At 45.7% G+C, this 21261-nt stretch overlaps 1 protein-coding gene and 1 long non-coding RNA gene across 3 annotated transcripts in view; one reads left to right on the top strand and one right to left on the bottom strand.

Moving 5' to 3' along the window:
• The window catches only part of Prkce (protein kinase C epsilon), a 482657-nt gene that overhangs the window by 302139 nt on the left and 159257 nt on the right, over window positions 1–21261 (top strand). For both annotated transcript variants that reach the window (XM_060363396.1, XM_060363401.1), the window contains exons 7-10: window positions 5275–5417; window positions 7972–8068; window positions 10555–10754; window positions 13558–13731. In XM_060363396.1, the coding sequence (XP_060219379.1) occupies window positions 5275–5417; window positions 7972–8068; window positions 10555–10754; window positions 13558–13731 (614 nt within the window). The remainder of the gene's footprint in view (window positions 1–5274; window positions 5418–7971; window positions 8069–10554; window positions 10755–13557; window positions 13732–21261) is intronic.
• On the bottom strand, window positions 14361–15144 carry LOC132646266 (uncharacterized). The gene is made up of 2 exons (XR_009584377.1): window positions 15023–15144; window positions 14361–14868 (listed from the first exon to the last, which is right to left on the bottom strand). It is a non-coding gene; the product is annotated as an uncharacterized LOC132646266 (long non-coding RNA).

Raw genomic sequence — 21261 nt, 5'->3', positions numbered from 1 at the left:
TAGGGATTCCCCACAGATCCCTGTCAACGCACATGCATGGGCCCACCATGAGTGCTTCACCTCAGAGTGATACATTCAAGCTGAGCCTACACCAACACGTCATTATCATGTGACGTCCCAGTTCACATGGGGGCTTATGGTGGGCATCGGAAGACCTGTGGGACTGGACCCAACACTAGGCATGCAGGAGGCAGGAAGCAGGAGAAGGACACTACTGACCTAAAAGCCCCCGGTGATCTCCCCCCTCCTACTTCCCTCTTAACCCTTGTGTCACTCCCACAGTTTGACTTTTTCAGGGTGCCATTCAACCGGATGGTGCGGTATGCAACCTTTCAACTCAACGCTTTCATAGGAAAATGTTTAATAGTCTCCCGAGCTGTCCCATGGTGTGAAGTTTAATGTTTAAGACCAGTCAGCAGTCAAATGTCTGGCTATTCCAAAGGTCATTTGTCTGCCTTCACGAAGCCTCTCGCTGGCTTACACATTTGCATGATTTCACCAATACAGATGCCGAAAGCATCCACAAGTAGGTTTTTGGTGTGGATATAAATTTTCATCTGATTTAGGTGTAGTGACTGCCAGATGTGTAATTGCTGGATTATATGGTAAAGAGAATGTTTTGTTTTGGTGTGTGTGTGTGTGTCAGGGGAGAGGGGGCCCACTGAGCTGTCTAAACAGCTAAAATGGCTATGCCATTCTTCCTCCGCCCTTCAACTTGCAATTAATAAGGTTTTTATATCTCAAATTTTAACCAATATTTGATGTTGTCAGTATTTTGGATTTTGTCAATTTTAATATTAATAGAATGGTATAGTGATGTCTGATTGTGCATATGTGTGTGTAGGCATGGTGACCAGAACAGCGGATAGATCACATTTTAATCCACAAACAGGAAGCAGAGAGGAGACTGGGGATGTCTTTTGACACCCCAAAGCCCACCCCCAGTGACACACCATCATCAGCAAAGCCAATCCTTCCCTAATAGTTCCACCAAACAAGGACCAAGTATTCAAACAATATAAGCCTATGGGGTCCCTTCTCACTCACACCACCAAAGCGTTCAGTCCATAAACATGGGATGAAACTCCAGAAATTTAATTCTTTGACTTTTAAAAAATCATAGTTTCATAGTTTTTCATATTTTTTCATAATTTCATAATTTTCTCATATGAGCCACACACATATAATTTAGGAGTGATAGTTGAAGTAGCAATGGTTTTAGTGTTAAAATCCATGTATTCATTGGTATGTAGGTGATTGATTGCCTTTTTATATTAACCCTGTGTCCTGAACATGTTATAACCAATTATAAGCTCTAAGAGAGTTTTCTCTGTTTCTCCTCTCTCCTTCCTTTCTCTTTCCTTTTGACTTTCCCCTTCTCCCCACCTCCTCTTTCTTCTTTCTCCATTCATTTCTATTCTGTCATGTTTTCTCCAGACATTTGCCTCTGCAGACAGGGGCCCTTTGGTTTCCTCTCTGCACGTGTGTTCTGTGTTTCTTGTGTTTGTGTTTGTGCTTATCTCTCAGTTATGATCTCCAGAATAATGATGGCAAGGTTTAGGAAGAAAAGGTCTTGTTCCAAATATTGAAACTGCATTGCATACTTGGAATAATTCCATAAGATCATGGCATTTAATTCCCTGTTAGATTTAATTCATTGTTAAATTAATTTTGCTACTATTTTGTTAAGGGTTATTGTCACTTTTTTATTTTTATTTTTTGAGTGTTTGTGTCTAACAGGGAAGACCTTGCCTTGCAGCTTTTCACTGTCTTTTCTTGTTTTGATATTATGATTCATGATGAGTTAAGAAATATCTTCTCTGCCTCTGTTTCCTCAAAGAGATGTCAGAGAATTGGTTTTTCTTCCTTAAGTTTTTGGCAGCCTTGACCCATGAATGTATTTTGGCACAGTGCTTTCTTTTTCAGAAGGTAATTGATTATTGACTAAATTTTACTAGTGGTAAAGCTATTCCTGTTGGCCCTTTCTTCCTTTAGGAGCTTTGGTAGGTGATGCATTTAATTCTGCTATTTTTCATTTCAGATATATTACGGCTCTGTCGGGGCTGGGTTGTACCTCAGTGATAGAGCACTTGCCTACAATGCAGAAGGCCCAACAATTGTGGTTTTTTTGCACTTTTTGTTCCTCCCTGGTGAAAGGCTCATTGGTCTTTTAAAAGAGCCAGCTTTTTCCTCAGTTGACTTTGCATTTTCAATTCAATTGATTTTGATCTAATTTTTATCTTTTCCTTATCTGGATTTAATTTGTACATTTTTTTTCTAGTTTCTTACACAAAAGCTTACGTGACTGGTTTTAAGGCTTTTTTTTTTTTTTCTTTTCTATTATACATACATTTGGTGCTATAAATTTCCCTGTAAGCACTGCTTTGGCTACATCTCATTAATTTTGATAAGCTGTACTTTGCCGTGTCAATCAGCTTTTTTCTTGGGTGTCTTCTTTTAGTTGGGAGTGCATTGCTCATGATTCTCTAGTTATCTTTCTGTTACTGACATTCAGTTCCACTCCACTGTGCTCTAAATTCATATAAATATACCATATAAATGCTATACAGTTTTTGGAATAAAAGGTAAAAGTATGGCTTTAACAATCCCACAGCGTGAACTTCAGTGGTTAGCGCTCACCCTCTGAGCCAGACTGCCGCATTCCAGCCTGGTACCTGCCTCTTGGTGCTGTGTTTTCTTTTTGCTGTTTTACTCCCTTAGAATTTCAGCGGCTCTCTAGAAATCAGTGATCTCCCATTTTCTTCCAGAGCAACGTAACAGTTCATGTGTGCTGCTTTGATGACACAGTTCCTCTCTTATTGACATTTTGGTGGTGAGCCTAGGCTGGGCCATCTTTTCGGTCCCGCTTCCCTATTCTTTTTTGTTGTTGTTGTTTTGTTTTGTTTTTCTTCCCAAGACAGGGTTTCTCTGTGTAGCTTTGGCTGTCCTGGAATCACTTTGCAGACCAGGCTGGCCTTGAACTCACAGGTATTCACCTGCCTCTGCCTCCCTGAGTGCTGGTATCACAGTCGTGTGTGACCGCTCCCCACTGCACTTTATTCTCAGAGTGTATTTTGTTGTGATGACCACCCTTGTCCTGGACCTCATCCATCCAACGCTTGTGGAGAGTTCCCAGGAGGAAGCCCTTGTTTTGTAATACAGCTGTTTCGGATTCTTGACATGGTAGTGTGTGGATAGGTGTTTTAGTGGGCATGGGGTAGGCAGCTTGCTGATGCTACCAACTCCCATGGCTCCAACAGCCATGGAGCTCCTGCTGCCATTTCAACCCCAGCCTCAAACCCATCGTAGGCATGGCCTACCCTTGGTCCTAAAGCCTGCTGACCATCTGGCAGTGCTGGACCACTCCTGCTTTCACTGTCCTAGCATACAGCATGCTTGCAGCCTTAGAGCTGGAGTATAGTGATGGAGTCGCTACAGCAGTTACTTCTCTTGAACAGCTACCCCCTACCCCATCCTGGACCCAACTGCACCCCTGTGTACCTCGTACCATGGCCTGTTGAAGGCCAAGATGTAAAGTTACATCTTCGAAAACAGTTTTTAAAGGCATTTTATGGTCCAGCTTATGGTGAATAAAATGAAGTTTTCATGTGTACTTGAAGAGAATGTGTGCCTTTCTGTTGGGTGAAATAGCCAATTATATCCAGGTGATTGACACCATTGCAGCATTTGGCTATGGCCTTGATGGTTTTCTGTCTTCAAGGCTGTTCCTCTGTGATAGAGGAGTATTGAAGTCTAACTAACAGATCTAACAGTGGAAGCATCTATTTTTCATTTTTTACGGAATAAATTTTGATGTTCTCTTGCTAGCTGCATCCATCTTAGGAATTCTGTCTGCTCAGTGAGCTGACTTGATTATCACTGTGCGCTGCCCCTCTTTTACTACAGTGGCCTTTCTTGTTCTAAAATGTGTGCATCCGAGGTTAATATACTGTGATACAAGGAAGCAGATTTACTCTCAAACCCTCATGGAAGTGGCAAGAGATATGACCAAGAGCCCCCAATGGAGCGGGGAAACTGTAAATTCTATGAATTCTGTGTTTCTTTCTATATTATGCCTATGACAGCGTTTCATTTATAAATGAGGCACAATAGCTAATAACAGAACAGAATACTTGTGACAACTAGCTGCCAGTGCCAGCATCACGTCCTTTGCCGTTTGGGAGCCTCGTTAAGTAAAATAAGCACTGTCATACCCAATGGGATAGATCAGGTTTCAAGCATCTTCCAAAGGCCCCTGTGCCAGAGGCTTGGGCCATAGTTAGGTTTGGAAGGTAAGTGGAAACTTTTAGAAGACAGTTATCCTTAAACTGCTCCCCCTCCCCAGCATCCAAGATGGAACCCAGAACTCTGCAAGGGAGGTCAGGCAAGCATTCTACCACTGAGCTGCTCCCTCAGATTTTCTTAATGCATATTAGCCACAGTTTCCAGGGTCATAGTTCCAACATCCTTGCCACGTCAGAGTCTAGATCTGTTGCTCCATCTCCTCAGACTATTATATTTTGTATTTTTTTTTTCTTGGTAAGCAGATATGATCTGCCAGGTCAAAGGGCTGGCAGTAAATCCTCTGTGAGGTAGTATCTTATGGATAGCTTATGCCTATGGAGTATAAGGCCCCACAGGGCTCCCAGCTCAGGCTTCAGGTGAAATAGGATGACTAGAGGGGTCTAGACTTAATGTCTCCCCAGGTTAGTAAGGATCTGACAAAACCCAGCGATAAAGCTCAAACAAGATGTTTCTTCTCAGGGCAAGGCCTGAGTGGGACAAGCCAAAACCCATTGGCCTGTTTCAGGGCTGTTTGTTTTCCTCTGGCCCTGTGGGAAGCTGGCTGAACATCTCCTGTGATTACCAGGGAGCTCTCCCTGTGTCATGTGATCCACAGCAGAACAGTGAGCAGACCACATATGTGGCATGCATCCATTTGGGCCTAGAATCCAGCTTAGGTCAATGAAAAGAATTTGGTTCCTACAGAAGGTTCCTGTTCCCCTGTAGGAAGTGTAAGTGTGCCGTCTGCATGCTCTTATTCATGTAGGTAGTAAAAGCATCAGAGAGAAACAGCCAGAGACACCTTCCAGACATTCTCTGCAAGGCGGCTGATGGGTGATTGTGGTTCTCTGTAATGGGATGGGTGGCAGGCTTTCTCTATATTCTTTTTCTCCATTCTCCAACCTCTGTCAGATGAGCATGTCTGTAATTTGGTAAGGGCCATGTTTCAGGCATGAGAACTGGATGTCTGTCCTTCATGTTTCCTTACAGTCTGCAAAATGAATGTTCACCGGCGATGTGAGACCAACGTGGCTCCCAACTGTGGGGTGGACGCCAGAGGAATTGCCAAAGTGCTGGCTGACCTCGGCGTTACTCCAGACAAAATCACCAACAGCGGCCAGAGGAGGAAAAAGGTAGGGACCGCTAGGTGGGGTCTCTGGGCCTGCTCTTGAGGGTACTCTTGAGTGAGGGTGTATGATTCCTGGGTTTAGGCTTATTATTATTATCTTATTCAAAATAATATGTGTTTGTAGAAAGAGGCCAGGTAGCAGGTAAGTCTCAGATACCTCAACATTGGAGGAAGCAGGTGACCGAGCATTAAGAGTTATGTGTGGCTTGGGATGGCCTAGTGATAGAGTTCTTTTTCACGTGTCCTTGAAACCTTGGGCTCAATTCTCAGGAGCACAACAGAATAAAAAGTTCACCAGAGAAAAAAAGCTTTGCAATAAGGACCTTGAGGTCCCTTCTAGGTAAAGCACGGCGCTGTCATCCAGTGCTCGCAACCTTCCTAATGCTGTGGCCCGTTAGTACAGTTCCTCATGTTGTGGTGACCCCGACCATGAAATTAATTTAATTGCTAATTCATTACTGTAATTTTGCTACTGCTGTGAATCGAAATGTAAATATCCCTCTTCTCAGGTGGTCTTAGGGTCGTTTCCCTCCCCCTGCCCTCCCTGGGGTCTTGACCCACAGGGCGAGAACTGCTGCTCTAGCCGCTGAAGCAGACTGACCTGCTCCCAGAGCTGTCACAAGGCACTGCCAGTGTTTGAATTTGGCCCCCGGTGCTGAGGATAAGTGGGTGCACAGATGGGCCAACTCCTTCAGACAGAAAGCCATGGTTTCTGACAGCTCTCCAGCACTGAGCTGATGGAGGAATGCTTGAGAACACATAGCCTTTCTTTAGAGCCTTAAGAATATATTAAGCCTTTAAAGCCTTAATATATCCATATGATGTTCTAAGTGTGACGAAGAATAGTTGTATTTTCTGATGTGTTCTTTAGGCAAGTCAGGGCCTGTAGATGTAAACAGAGCTACAGGCATCTCTGGTGGGTTCTGCTTCAGTCACAATAGCCCATTCTGGAAAATTTAAGAGGCCTTTGGAAAATAGCTTATGAGAGCCGTGTTATCTGGATGGTCACTGCTGCTGTGGATAGGTACAGTGTAACCCCGCCTGCCAGGTCAAAATTCTCCAAGTCCTTTTCCAGAAGAGCAGGAATGTCCCTAGGTGCCTCACAGCCTTCACTCCTCACGTTCCCTCTACCCTTGCCTGAAGTAGCTCCCAAGAAGTCTATATTCCCCATTCTTTTGTTTTTGAACCTGCCCGTGTCTTTTCCCTCGTGCCCCAGAGAAGCCATGTTTCCAGTCATGAGGGGGGCTGGATAACGTTCATCTTCTAAACTGTCTCTTCTGTCTTCCCAACAAACAAAGCTGTTTTTCAAGCCATGCAGACCCTGTCCTCTCCCCGAGGACTGTGAGGCCTTGAACATTGGGTCTCTGGATTCTGTGAATCCTGCTGGAAAAACAAACAAACGCTTTGTTTGGGGCCCCAGGTTACCGGAGTTGCAAAGCCAATGAGTGACACTAGCCATTATTACTAGGGCCTCCTGAAGAGACAGGCTGAGCAAGGACTCTGGTGCCAGTGTACCAGTGATGGGCACCAGAGAGTCTGTCTCAGGAGAATTTCCCTGCTTGGAAGTATGACAGTCACGGAAGTATTCATTGTCACTAGCAGTTTAGAGGGAAATGCTATGCCCTGGCTCTTTCAGGCACTCACACCGACTGTGGTTCTGGTGGCAAGGTCCCATCTGCTGCCTTGCTTTTGCAGACTTAAGCTTGTGGACTCCCAGTGAGAAAGGGCGAGCGTGGGAAAATGTAGGAACGGGCAGAGAAAAGGCCAAGGGCCTGTCATCCAGCCATCTTCACCTCAGTGGCAGTCCTGATATAAAGCTTAAGTTTTAGGGGAGGAAGGGGAGCTGCGTCCTTGGTCAGGAGCTAAGTGGTCTTTACAGGGGCCTCAGACCTTTTGCTAGACAATGGGAAGACCACCAGCAGAGGGAGCAGAAACGCTTGTGATCTCAAAGTTCATTACTGGCACTTAGTCGGACATGCCAGCACTATTCCAGGAAACTAACGTGACTGGGATCAGTCCACTAAAATGTGCCAACAGGCTTAACTATAGCTGAAAATATTGACTGAGCATCTGTTATGTGTAGCGCTTCGTCCCAGCCACTAGGGGCAGTGAAAGTACTGGCAAGTTTGTCTGAGTAGAGGACCCCATAAAATATGCACCTGCAGGTGCTGTTATTGACATAAAGGTGAATAAGATCATGAATAAACTCCAAGCGGGAGTAGAGCTAGTCAGTATTGCATTGAGTTGGTGAGAGAGCTTGCATTGTATAGATGGTTGTGAGGGTGGGGATGACAGCAGGGATGAGGAGTGGAGGGGTATGGGGGGCCGTTGTTACAGGAAGCCTGGAACAGAGCTTTTCTTTGGAGAAGATAAATACTGAGGCAGTGGCAATCTTGCATGGTTTGTTCCTCTGTTGAATTGGCACGTGAAGCCTTAAGCACCTGCTCTCAGTTTGATGGATGCTGCTGTGCTCCTGGGCCTCCCTATGGAGCCGTCATGCTTTCGACAGCACCAGCCTGCTTCCTGATGACTCTCCCATCTTCTGTCCTTCCCTTTAGCTCGTTGCTGGTGCTGAATCCCCACAGCCAGCTTCTGGAAACTCCCCATCTGAAGATGATCGATCCAAGTCAGCACCCACGTCCCCCTGCGACCAGGGTGAGATGCTCAGATTTGCCCCTTACTCTGATCTCTGCCACGTGTTATTCAGTACAGCCAGCAGCCCCACCCACAGGTCCCCACACACTACTTCCCTGTTGATCTGGTGGTTCTGGCATGCTGCGAGGCTTTCTTGAGGGCACCCACTGGAAGTGCAGGCCCCTGTTGCCTCCAGCCTAGGATGAGAGGGAGGCAGGTGCGTGTGGGGCCACAGTTATCCTTCGTTTCTTTTCCTGGTCTCAGGTGTAGAGAGGAAGAGAAGTCCCCTTCTGTGCTCATCATGCCATCCTTCCATCTGGGCCTAGATGTGTCTGTACATTTGCTTCATAACCCTCCCCTCAACTGTATCATGGTATCTCAAAACTTGAGATCAAGCTGATTTAGGGAGAGTGCCTCATATCCTGTTCTTTGAATGACGGATAGAAATAAAGGTGAAATCTGAGAAGCAGGGATAGTCAGTGCTAGGCCCAACTTTCCTCTGGCTACACTCTGGATGTCTCCTTCCTTCTGATTAAATATGCTTAAGACAGTAAGATCTGTGGCCATGATGTGCATAAGAATAAGTTCATGGAATTTGAGATGCTAGGACCAAGCGAGGACTCCTGTCTCAAGTTTCCCCCTCTGATGACAGGTGGATCCCAAACATGCCTGAAAAGAGCTAGGTGTTCCTACAAGGCAGGGCTGACCTCACCGTATGCTGGTGCCTCTGTGTTCTGTAGCCCTTCTCTTGTTCTTATCTCAATCTTTTACTCACACCAGCTCTATACTGATGCTCAGGCCAGGTAACAGGCCTCTGCCCCAGGAATGGAAGGTCAGAGTTGAACTCCAAGCCCTGAGGCCAAGAGCCAAGGTGGCTGCCAGGACAGGCCTGTTCCCCTCCTGTGCTATGAAGTCCTCATTGGTGGTCATCAGTGTGCCATAGCCCTGAGTAAGCACAATGGCCTCAGTGGCCATTCCCCAGTCTTGAGACTATAAAACAATTGATCTCAGCTCCTCTTCCAGTTGCTTTTACTCTCTGTATCTTTACCTCATTCCAAAAGAGAGCCCAACCATTTCTAAGTAATCAGCTTGCAGATTCTGTCCTGGGCCAGTGAGGCATTTTCAGTTTTTCCCTTTTAATATTGATATGTCCCGGAACTTCAGAGCTGTGGTGTCCAATGATAACAGACCCAGGTAGAGTGACGCACCACGGGCTCCTGCTTTCTGCCATCCCTCTCAGGGCCTCTATTAGGCAGATGGACCAGGCCAGGCAGGTACCATGCTTCCCAGCCTGAAGGGAGAGCTGATGGATGCGAAACCCTCTTAGTAACACAACTATCACAAAACAGAGATGAGGCAGACGCTGTCTCCCCTCTGTTGTAAGGATTCAGAAAGCTCTGGGGTCTTCAGATGTCTGGGTTCTACCTTGCAAGATGCTCTTAGCAACTGACGCCTTCCCAGTGAGATAAAAGGTCATACTTTGGAGTGAGTGACATAGGTGGCTAGGCAGCCGCTGAATCTGTCATCACAGGTCTGTCATCAGATCTGTGTGTTGGCCTTCCACCCCAGCGTGAGTTTACTCCAGATCCCCTGCATAGGCCCTTATGACTAAAGTCCTTCTGTAAAGGAGGCTGAGACTTCCTCTCCAAAGGTGCTGGTCACTGATCTGTCTTCATTCCAAGGTGTAAACACTGTTCCTATCTGTAACCCCTCTTACTCATGGGACTCTTTTACATGTCAAGACGCCCCTTCTGCACAGATGAGTGCTCATGCTAGTGAATGAATGTTGACCTACTATAGACCTTCTTCAACTAGAAAAGGTCAAATGGCCACCCAACAGTGTCATCTAGGTAATTTAGGCCACTTACTCCAGAAGGCCACAAGACCGTCTCAGAGTTGTGAAATTGGACTACAGAATTCCTGCCCCACCAGAGGTAAATTTGTGATGTGTCATTGTGGGAAGCTATTCTTTTGTTAATAATAAGCCCGTGGCTCATTCTGTTAGCTCAAGTACTCAGAGCACAGCCAGCATCAAGGCTAAATAAAGACCCTAAGGAAAAAAAGGCCTCCTAGCTGCTGTGAGTGAATGAGTCTTTCACCAGTGATGACTGTGAGGGTGGTTTTGAGTGTTTGTTCTCATCTAAAAATGGAAATTTGAAGGGAAGGGTTCCCGTCATCTCTGGGCCTGCACAGTTCCAAGGAAGACATGAATTCTCACTTAAATTATGGACAAGGTTGTTAGGAGGCCTTCAGAAGCCTTTGGTGGCAGTGAACCCTGCCAGGCTGGAAACTATGTCCTCCTTCTCTTTGCAGACCTATGTCTAGTTGTACATTATGTACCAAAGGAAGTGGGTTAGACAGGTAAAGGAATCTACAGGCTGCCCCTGGCTCTGCCTCTCGGAAGAACTGAGGGAAGGTTGAGAGCTCATAGGCTCTGCATATCGAGTCTTAATGTAAATAGTTGTAAGTTGTGTTCTAATCTCATATCTTTTTACCCTTGATTCTAGAACTAAAAGAACTTGAAAACAACATCAGGAAGGCCTTGTCTTTCGACAACCGGGGAGAAGAGCACCGAGCCTCGTCTTCTCCTGACGGCCAGCTGGCAAGCCCCGGCGAGAACGGTGAAGTCCGGCAAGGCCAGGCCAAACGTTTGGGCCTGGATGAGTTCAACTTCATCAAGGTGTTGGGCAAAGGCAGCTTTGGCAAGGTCTGTGGCACATATGCATAGTGGTGCTGGTTCTGTGGTGGGCAGTCCAACCCCGTCTTGTAACCTTTTCTTTCCTTGGCCAATGGGTGCCCCGGTTCTGTTCTTCATTGGCTGTGTAATATGGGCACTTCTTCTCTGTAGGATTCCATTGTTCTCATTTATCAAATGGAAGGGGGGGGGGGGTGAGGGGAAGGAGGGAGCGCACTGAGTGGTTTCATGTGTTTGGCATGGGCTCTGCTTTTTACCATCAAGCCTCTCTGAATGTTTCCTCCTTTTCAGAGAGCCATCTGCCCTCTCAGTAGGATGACTTTGAGCATGGACTCTAACCCCTGCCCTCGCTGAACTCCAGGTTCAGAGCCAACCTTACCATGCAGGAAGATGAATGTCCTTTCACTGATTTTCCTGATGCTTTCTAAATGTTCTGCTCTTCCTCTCCATGTGACAAAAGAACTAGATAATCATGTGGATCTGGAGCCTCTGTCCTTGAGGACATTTTCCCCCATTCTCTGCCGCATCAAGCTCCTCATGGGGGCAAAGATTTGATTTTAGGAAGACAAAGAGCCCAGGAAACTGGGGAGTCAGACTTCTGTTTTCTTGTCCTTCTTAAAACACATTCCCTGGGGGACAATGGGACTTGCCTTTTGGGGCCCTTACGGAGAGAGCCTGCTTTGGGGACCAGGCAGCTCTCGGAGTCATGGCACTCTCATGTGTCTTGGGCTCCAGGAAGCAGTGTGCTGGCCAAGCTGAAGGCCCAGTCCATCGTTCCAGGGCCATTCTGAGGGAAGGCCCGAGGCACAGGCCCTGCTCTTCGGACCTTCACCTGCCCCATCTGTCCTGGGAGCACCTGGTGGGAGTAACTGGAATTTACTCAGATGGCAACTGCTGAAGCAATCACTTTCTTTAAAAACTAGCTAAATAAGAAATAGATCCCAGGCCTCTTGTCTAGGCATAACCCTGGCTTAGGCTGTGAGCAGGCTGCGTTGAGTTTGAGCAAGATTCTAGGGAAACGAACATTTTCAGAGCATCCAGGCTTACATGTGATGTAGGCAGGACAGGCGTTCTGACCATGCTGAGTTCTGACCATAGTTTCTTAGGCAAAATCACAGCCATCACAATACAGTTTTACAGGCTGTATTTTTTCTCTTTTTGTCTAGACAGGGTTTCTCTGTGTAACCCTGGCTATCCTGGACTTGCTTTGTAGACCAGGCTGGCCTCAGTGATCTGCCTGCCTCTGCCTCCCTGAGTGCTGGGATTACAGGCGTGCACCACTGCGCCTAGTGTATAGGACACGCGCGTGCACACACACACACACACACACACACACACACACACACACACACATATATTTCAAGACAGGATTTCCCTATGTAGCTTTGGCTGTCTAGACTTGCTCTGTGGACCAAGCTGGCCTAGGATTCACAGAGATCTGCCTGCCTCTGCCTCCCCAAGTGCTGGGATTACAGGCCTGCACCATCTCACGCAGCTCAGGCTGTATTTTTGAGCAAGTTTTACAGGCTGAACTTTGTGGGTAATAGAATCTTCAACCTTTCAAGTTCCTTGGGTTATGCTCTTTCAGTTTGACAGGGACTTTGGAATAGTGTACTTCAGGATCAGCCAAAAGGAGAATGGCCTGTGTCTATTGGAGATAAATGAAAATATGAACTGATAGGCAAATGTTAAGAAAAATAGGCCTACCCATTAGCTCATCAGGGGAAGTATTTGTGTTTTCACCTGCAGAACTGTGGAAGAAACCATAATGACAAACGCAGGGCAGGTTTATGTCTGCAAAGATAAAGGGTTATGTTTAGATAGAGAAAACAACAGATCGCCATGAGGTAGGCATGGGATGCTTGTGCAGAAAGCAATAGGTTTGTCTTTGCGTATCATATGTGAACCAACTTAGGAGAAATAACACAAGCCAGCAAATAATTAGACAGAGAGAAAAGTAACTCTCCCCGAAAAGTAACTCTCCCCAAAATAAAATTGATTCGAAAACAAATATTCCAGAAAGGTTGGCTGCAAGTTATAAACAGAATCAAGATAATATCTCCCACTTGTTAAGTAAGAGAAAGCAAACAAACAAACAAAAAATTATAAGTGAAAGCAGCCTCTGCTCATATATACTACACACTAAAATGGTTAGCCCTCTTAAAAAATGTAAAACGTGAAAAATGTTTAACCCTTTAGTTTTGACAGTTTCTGTTGTAATGCCAAAGAGAAATTTAAACTGTGTCCAAAAGCACCCAGTGTAACTTTATATAGTACTTAATTTGATATAATTTAAGTTCCTAACATGGAGATAACAGAATAAATTACCATGCATTTACTTTTTAACCGAGTACCAGCAGTCATGGTAATGATGGACCTCTTGTAGGAAAGTACGTATGTCACTTCTAGTGAAAGTCCTCTCCTGCTGTGTGGTGGGTGCACACCTATGCTGTCAGCACCTGGGAGGCTGCAGCAGAAGTGCCATGAGGTTGAGACCAGCCTGGGCTACATGAGTGAACTGTCAAGAAAGAAGGGGGAAAGTCAGAGGAGGGTAGAAGGGAGAAAGAGATAGAAGCATGCTCTATCTGTGCTCTGATAATTACAGTATCACTAATGCAGATAAAGACATGAATAACTACATAACCCCTGAGCACTGTGCCAGAGCTGAATTAGGCTGGGTAGTTTCCCTAAACATTTGAATTATTAATTTCCTAAGCATCTTCATTCAAAATGAAAGGAAAAAAAAAAAGCAGTTAGCATCATTGCTTGATTCTGTCTGCGCTTGGACTGACCAGATGGTTAAAATCGATTGCAGGTTATGCTGGCGGAACTCAAGGGCAAAGATGAAGTATACGCTGTGAAGGTCTTAAAGAAAGATGTCATCCTCCAGGATGATGATGTAGACTGCACAATGACGGAGAAGAGGATTTTGGCTCTGGCACGGAAACACCCTTATCTAACCCAACTTTATTGCTGCTTCCAGACTAAGGTATGCCTGCGAAAGGACTGGCCGGCTCGCTTGGATGGTATTGTGGAGCATAGCACGTTGCATCTCAACTGTCAGAAAGCAAGTTTTGACCCTCTGCGGGCTTCCCTCCAACACTGCGTATGGCAGAGTAGATTTTACCCCTTCAGAGAGGGGTAAACGCAATCTTCTTTAAGGGCATGGGACTTTTCCACTCAGTGTGCACTTGGGCAGGGACCGGAAGATCGATAGCACACTTTGCAAATAGTAGCAACACAAAGCCAAACGGCTAACCCTCGCGTTGACTCATTGGAAAAACCAACAGATATGGTGTGTACCCTGCTCTGGCTCCTAACTTTCTAATCAGTCAGATCACTTCTGGGCTGCTTTCATTTCCCACCCCCACCCCACCCCCCTCAAAAAAGAAAGAAAGCAAAAGCAAAAATCCTTCTTACTTGTCTGACGTCATAAGAGATGCTGAATCTAAGCAAATGCTTGGAATTCCACAGCGAGATTCAAGTATTGTAAAGTTTACCGGATGGGTGCCTGGCTGCCGGCAGGTGGCAGTCAAGGGACGAAGATCTTTTAGCACATTGTCGCTCCCACCTCATTTGGTTTGGCATTATATTTAGGGGGGGAAAAAAAAGCACATGTTCATCATAACATTCTTATTTTATTTTCCAGTTTTGAGATGCGTGCGGGAGGAAGTCTTCTAGCATGCATTATGGATTTGTAGTGTTTGGGTTCTTTGGAAGGCAAAGACAGCTTTAATGCAGACTCCTTCCTGTTCCTGCCGGGAGCCTAGGCAGGGGAGGGTTGCTTCAGGATGAACAAACTGGGGCGCTCGCCTCACCCGTGAGACTTCTGGCTCTCTGGCATGCTCTCACCGCCATGTTGTCCAAAGCGTCATTCCCTCTGCTCAGAATTAAGAAAACTATTCTTGTCATTCAGAATCCTTTTATTCTGTTTGTATTGAGTGTTTCCCATATGCTAGGTCCTGGTGGAGAAGATCCTAGTCGGGCCCTCTCTTTGCTGCAGTGTCCCCAAGGCTGGTTCTGAGAGCCCTGGTTAACTGAGGAGCTTTAAGAACAGAGAACTCCATGGCCCATGCTTCTGTCAGGGCTCTCAGGACACATTGTTGACCAGAGTCCCTGAAGAGTCCTGCAGTGGAGAAGAAAGATAGAAAGATCACCTTAGTTTAACCCACTGTTGCCCGACATCCCACACCTAGTCCCCATTGAGCAACACTGGTCTAGGAAAGTTTTCCTCTCCTTCTGATCTCCTCAGAAATGGGGAGCTCCTGACAATGCCTGACCGTTCTGTGGCTTCAGGAACACCAGGGTTGCTCTGCCTGTGAAACTGTCCTCAGAGACCCCCATTTCATAAGAATCTGTTTCTTTCTCGAGCAAGCCCAGGACTGGGTGGCTAGAGCTCATTTTTCTTTTAAATTTGTGTTGTGTAATGCCACAACAGGTTGGTGTGAGTTCACGTGTGTGTACAAATGCAGAGTCCAGTGTGATAAGCAGTCCAGAGATCGGCTCAGCTTGCTCCCCGCCCCCCCCCCCCGCCATTATAACTTGGCAGTTGTATTTTTGTTTTTGAGACGGGACCTCATTCTGAAGTTCAGTTCTCACTGGCCTGACTCTTGTGATGACCTTGTTCCCGAATCTTGAGTCCTGGCCTTACAGGCATGAGCCACTGTGTCTGACTCTTTTAACTCAAGATTGCAATGTTTCAGGAACCAGATGTCTTTCTTGTCCGTGGTCTCAGCACATGGGCTCACATCCACCATGTGCATATTGTCAGTCAGGTGCATGGAAGTTTTTTGAGTTTTGTCTTCAAAACAATAAGAACAACAAAACCCACTTAATCTACTTTTCTCTTAGTACCACTGAGAAAAAGTGTCAGAGATCCAATCGCCAGGTTTTTGTTTGTTTGTTTTGTATTTGTTTGTTTGGGGGTTTCTTGTTGACTGAGGTAGCTGTGTATGGAGGAAGCCCCATTACCATTCTTTCTTTGAACGTGTGGTCAGAAGGTCCAGGAGCCTGAAAGAGCCGGGTCTGGTCATGAAGGCTCTGTGGGGTTCCTACATATGGAAAGCCACACTTGGAAGCCACAGCTGAAGGGCTACTTGATAGATACAGAAATGAGAAAGGGCACATGCACTGAATGAGAAGACATGCACTGAACATGTCATGCATGCTCAAACATGCGTGTCAAAGTCAAGGTTTCTGGTTGGAACACAAAATGGCACTGAAGGTAACATGAATTTTGCTTTGGGCAGAATAAGTGAACCGGCATGGTTTTGAGGGTCTAGGTAGTCGCAGGAAAGAGGACAGACTTCCTCTGCACTTCAGAGATTTTCTTATTTTCCCCTTAGGCCAGTGTCAGCTAGGTTAAGTCACAGGAGCAGGTTGACACTTGTTTTATATAGCATTATGTAATGTTTTTCTTAATAAATTATCATTTAATCTTACTATAGGACATTGATTTACTAATAAAAGGACCTTTATGAAGAATTGTCTTAAAGACCCCATATTTAACTTTTAAAAACTGGCTTGTCCTTTCCTGGCCAACAGCTATGGCTTAAAAGGGTGGCTGTTCTTCTCCTGATCGACGTAGGCACTGTGTGTGGGGTCAGCAGAACACGGATTCTCTTGAGGAAGGGTGACTGGGTGACTGGGTACAGAGCTGGCGGCTCATACTTCTGCAGTAAATTAACATTGTTAGTGTTTCAGTGACATTAAAACCAAGAGGATTCTAGAGCTGCTGTTCTTCAGGGTCTAGTGCAGCAAAGGTGCTTTTGAAGGCTGAGATTTGGGCAGGACTGGTAGCAGGAAGGGCAGCTGCGTTCCATGGTCAATATTCAATCTTGCTTTCATGATGCTTTTCCTGAAAATGTACCATTCCTCGGCCACCATAAATTTGTGGTTTTGACTAAGATTTTCAAGCATGATCAAAACCACAAAGACCTGTTTCAATCCTGTCAAGATTGTTGTCTCACCCTTGATTAGAACATGCAGAGTCTCACCCTTGATTAGAACATGCAGAGCAATAGCCGTGCTAAGTCCGGTTTGGGGTGAGCCTCAGTGTGGTGGTTTGAATGAGAATGACCGTTATAGGATCAGGTGTTTAAATGCTTGGTCTGGTTGGTGGTATGTTTAAGGAGGCTTAGGGGGTGTGACTTTGTTGAGGGAACTATGTCACTGGGGGGTGAGCTTTGGGGTTTAGAGGCCTCTCACCATTCCCAGTGTGCTGTCTCTGTTTCCTGCCTGCTCCTTAAGACCTGAGCCTTCAGCTTCCTGCTTCTGCAACCATGTCTTTACATTGTGGACTGTAACCCTTTGGTGCCATAAGCACAAATAAACTCTTTGTTCTTCAGTTGCCTTGGTCATGGTGTTTATCACAGCACTAGAAAGCTAATAGACTCAACCTTTATAGTATATAGGGTGTGGGGTGGGGGATAGGTGTTTTGGAAACTGCTTGGATAATTTCCTCGCAGATTATGCGTTAAGCTGTGTGCCAGGGATAGGCTGGCAGGTAGAGCTTGGAAGAGTGTAAAGTAAGGTGCTGTGTCTTATGTGGCAATAAATGATGATGTCTATGCAAAGCCATTGACATTGACCATAATGGTCCACTCAAGTCTGGTGGCTGCAGCCCACTGAGGGAGCAAGACAGACTCAAATAGTGACTTGAGATTTTTCTGTACAAGACATTCTGTTCTTGGTGAGGAGTGTGCTGCAGTCTTTTTTCCTAGGCTGTGGAAGAGGAGAAACAAATGAAATGACTCCCGATTTCCAGTGCTAGTAAGGATGCTCAGATAGGGCAGTCAGTAGAGCCACAAGTTACATTTCGGTCAAATTCAGAGCTTCACTTGAGATCCTGCTGCGTTGTGTGCCTTTGGCTTTGTAGAAAAGCTGAATCAGGCTAGAGCAGCTACAGAACTGGACCTTGAAGTAGGGTTAGCATTGGGAAGAAGATAGGTGCCAAGAGATAGCTCCAAAATTCTTTCTAGATTTCATTTGACATTCTCCCCACACTAGACTTCACAACTCCTGTGTCCTGATTATTTGTGGGAAAATGACACAAGGAAAGAGGTGAAGTTTGGGAGGAGGAAGTACATATTGAGAAAGTAAGGAAAATAAGTTCTTGCAAAATTGGAGGTTGATGAGAAAGGGACAGCGGTACTGTGAACCCTCTTTAAGAGCCTGAGGTTCCCTCCTAGACTCTGAAGTGCATGGCCTTCCTGCTCTAGGTTAGAGCTTGGTGAAGTTACTTTTTAAGAAATTGCCTGTTCCATTGGCTGCTAGAGCTAGAGAACCCCAAGAGGTAGCTTTATTTTGATTTTGTGGTTAACAGAAAATTAAAATTCCCAGGCCCTGTTAGACTCTGTTTGTATTTTATGCTCCCCGTTGCAAAACCATCTCTTCCAACTGGATCCCACAAAACCTAACTTGAACAGTTTCACCCATGGTGTTGCCTCTTTAAAACTTGCAGTTCTATACCCGTCCCCCACCCTCTGGCATTTCCTGCCAGGCCTGGGAAGCCAAATCCTGGAGGACTTTGCTTTGAAGGAAACAGGCCTGAGCTCCTGCAGGATCTCCGTTGGCCAGCCTCCCTCCAGCCCTGGGGATCACACAGCATGGAAAATCCTTAAAAAGCAACCGAAGATGTTTTTCAAATGTGATTTAATCACTTCTGTGGGCATGAGGAGAGCTGCCCAGAGCAAGTGTTGACAACAGAAGAGAGAATTTGTAGTTTCAAGGAACTCTAATGTTTGTTTTGACTTTTAACAGAATAGCAAAACCTAAAGAAAAAAATGGTGGCAGGAATACGTGACTGGCAGAGTTTTAAGATGAGATGGCAAATCTAATAAAATCAGATGAGTCTAAGAGAGTGGAAAGAGCAAGCTGAATTGTGGACTGTGGTCCTGCTAGACCACATGATCTTGGAGGTCGCAGGGCCTGAGGGGAGCTGGGGGGATTTTCATCCTTTTGGTGGCTGTTTCTGGAGAAAAAAAAAGCCTGAGATGTTCAGTCCTGTGGGTTGTTTTGGATTAGTGGCCCACGGGATGGGGTGGGGTGGGGGGAGTCAATGTGCTTGCTTGCTGGTGGAAGGTTGTGAGTAGTGATAGGGTTGGTAATCTCTAGCAGGTATAATTGAATTGTATCTTTGTGAACTATTGGGGCTTTGTGTGACCTATGGCATAACAGCTTACCCAAGTGATTAAGGCTTGGAAACATGTCTCCCTGGGGCTGAAGATCACCCTATGTGATGGTGCTAGGCAACAATGCCATTTCTCCTGCCTGGCCAGTTCACATGGTCAGTGGCCCTGTGACTCACAAGTGAGGAAGGCTTCTGGAGACTCTCACAGGAGGGTCAGTGTTTAAAGCTACTGAGTAATCTCTGCTGCCCTGAGGAGGACTAAGGGATGTGTGTATGGAGGGGCAGAGGTGGGAATGCTTCATGCCACCAGGCTGATGCAGAAGGCTGTCACTCAGGTCTTAAAGCAAAGACCCATTCTTTAGTGAAATGCAAGGCGATGGAGTCCACTTTGCTCCTGTGCTCTGGCCCCACAACAGACATGAAGGAGTGCTGCCTCTTAGTCTAGAGTGTGTTAGACTAGGTGACCTCTCTGCATGTAAGGAAACCTAAAGCCTGACTTGAAGACTTGCCTTCAAAGACCTCCATTTAGCTCATCTTCTTCCATGTTACCGTGAGGTAAGTTTGATCATTCTCTTCTTTATTTCCACTTTTTCATTATGACAAATGGACATAATATTTATCATCTTTGGAACAGGCCTGGAGGCTGAGGCAGAAGGATAGAAAGTTTGAGGTCACCCTATGCTATATAAGATGACTCAATAAGAGAAAGATCAACCCACCAAACAAAACCCCCAAACCAACCCAACAACAAGCAATACCTTTGCTCTGGAGATGGGGTTATATGCACATTTACACACCTGTGTGCAGGTATGGTCACCTGCCCCTGAACATGCGAAACCAGAGATAGGTTTGGAGTATCCATCATGTTTCATATTTGAAACAAGGCCTTGATCGCTGAATCTGGAGCCTGTCGTTTTGCCTTGGCTAGCTGCCCAGCCAGCCCCCTGGGCTTTGCAAGTCTTGCCTCATCCACAGTGGGCTATTCAGTCATGGTATGTTGACCTCCTACTATGTGCCATGTCATGACGCACCACATTTCCTGTCATGGGATGTAGTGGTAGCCAGGGGAGGTCGTGATCTTACCTCATGGGAGCATGCTCATTGTGGTACAGTGTGGAAAGGGCTGCCTTCATTCTAGTTCCCAGACACTGGGCTTTGTTTTGGTTTTGGTTTCTGAGGTAGAATCTTACTATGTTCTGAGCCTTTCTGGCTCAGAACTCAGTACATAGACCAGGCTGGATTCAAAATCATAGAGATCCACTTTCTCAGCCTCCTAAGTGTTGGGGTTAAAGTCATGCCCCACAGTGCAAACACAAGAATATTTGTTCTCTGTAGAACTTTTGGAAAATTCTAAAAGGATGAGAAAGAATAATTCAAATGATTATTATAAGAACAATGATTATGTGGGTTTCCTGATTTTTAAAGATAACACATGTTTGATACATATATTCCTAAAATTGGCATCCATCATAGAGAATTTCTATTCTCCTTTTTCTCAGTAATCTTCAGCTATGTGACTTCTAGGCTTCTAGACTATGTAATAGCTCTAGTATAGAAGTTTTGCACTGGAGGTTGAAGGTGGCCACAAATGCTTGCTTCTAGCAGGGCTAACCTGAAACCAGCTGGAAGGTTCTAACTCATCTTTACCTGGTGAGAGCTGGTCCTGGCCTCTTAGAAATAGAACCACCTGCTCTGTACTTCTCACTTCTATGATATAAACTTGATTGTAGCTTACAAAATAATACACTGGCTCTGACACAGTATAGACCATGTGTTAAATGCCATTAATTTATGCGCACATGTGTGTGTGTGTGTGTGTGTGTGTGTGTGTGTGTGTGTTCTTCTAAGTGGGTGTGTTTGGCACATTTTCCAACACGAAGGAGTATACTTACTCATTCTTCTAAGCTATTTGTTTATTCTAATGCTGCTACTTTTCAAACTAGGTTTTGTAGAGGTACCTCAGTTGAGGTAGTGTGTGTGGGTGGGTGCTCATACAGACCCCATGCATGTCGTGACAGGATGGCCTCCATTGTCCACTCTTCCCATCAGGCAGAGCAGCCCTGCTTTGTCCAGCTTCACATGAACATTTCTAGCAAGACAGAGCTGGGATTCAGATCACAGCACCCACTTTTGCCTCCTGGAGTCAAGGAGGGCCACTATGGGGAATCCTAGGGGAAGAGACTCTGCCTGGCTACTGCTGAGATGGGGCAGAGTTTTAGGGAGGCAGAGATTTTATGGGAATAGATCCTGAATGCCAGAATGTCTAGAAACAACAAATTTACACTGGGAAGTTGTGCGAAAGGCAACGTCATAGAAGAGACTCTGGGTAAATGCCGAAACTATTAACAAGGTCAAGCAAGAGTCCAGACTCATTCTGAAAGAGACCTC

The sequence above is a fragment of the Meriones unguiculatus genome, chromosome 1 (genome assembly GCF_030254825.1).
Source record: "Meriones unguiculatus strain TT.TT164.6M chromosome 1, Bangor_MerUng_6.1, whole genome shotgun sequence".
Lineage (NCBI taxonomy): Eukaryota > Metazoa > Chordata > Mammalia > Rodentia > Muridae > Meriones > Meriones unguiculatus.
This window is presented reverse-complemented; position numbering and strand designations above follow the sequence as displayed.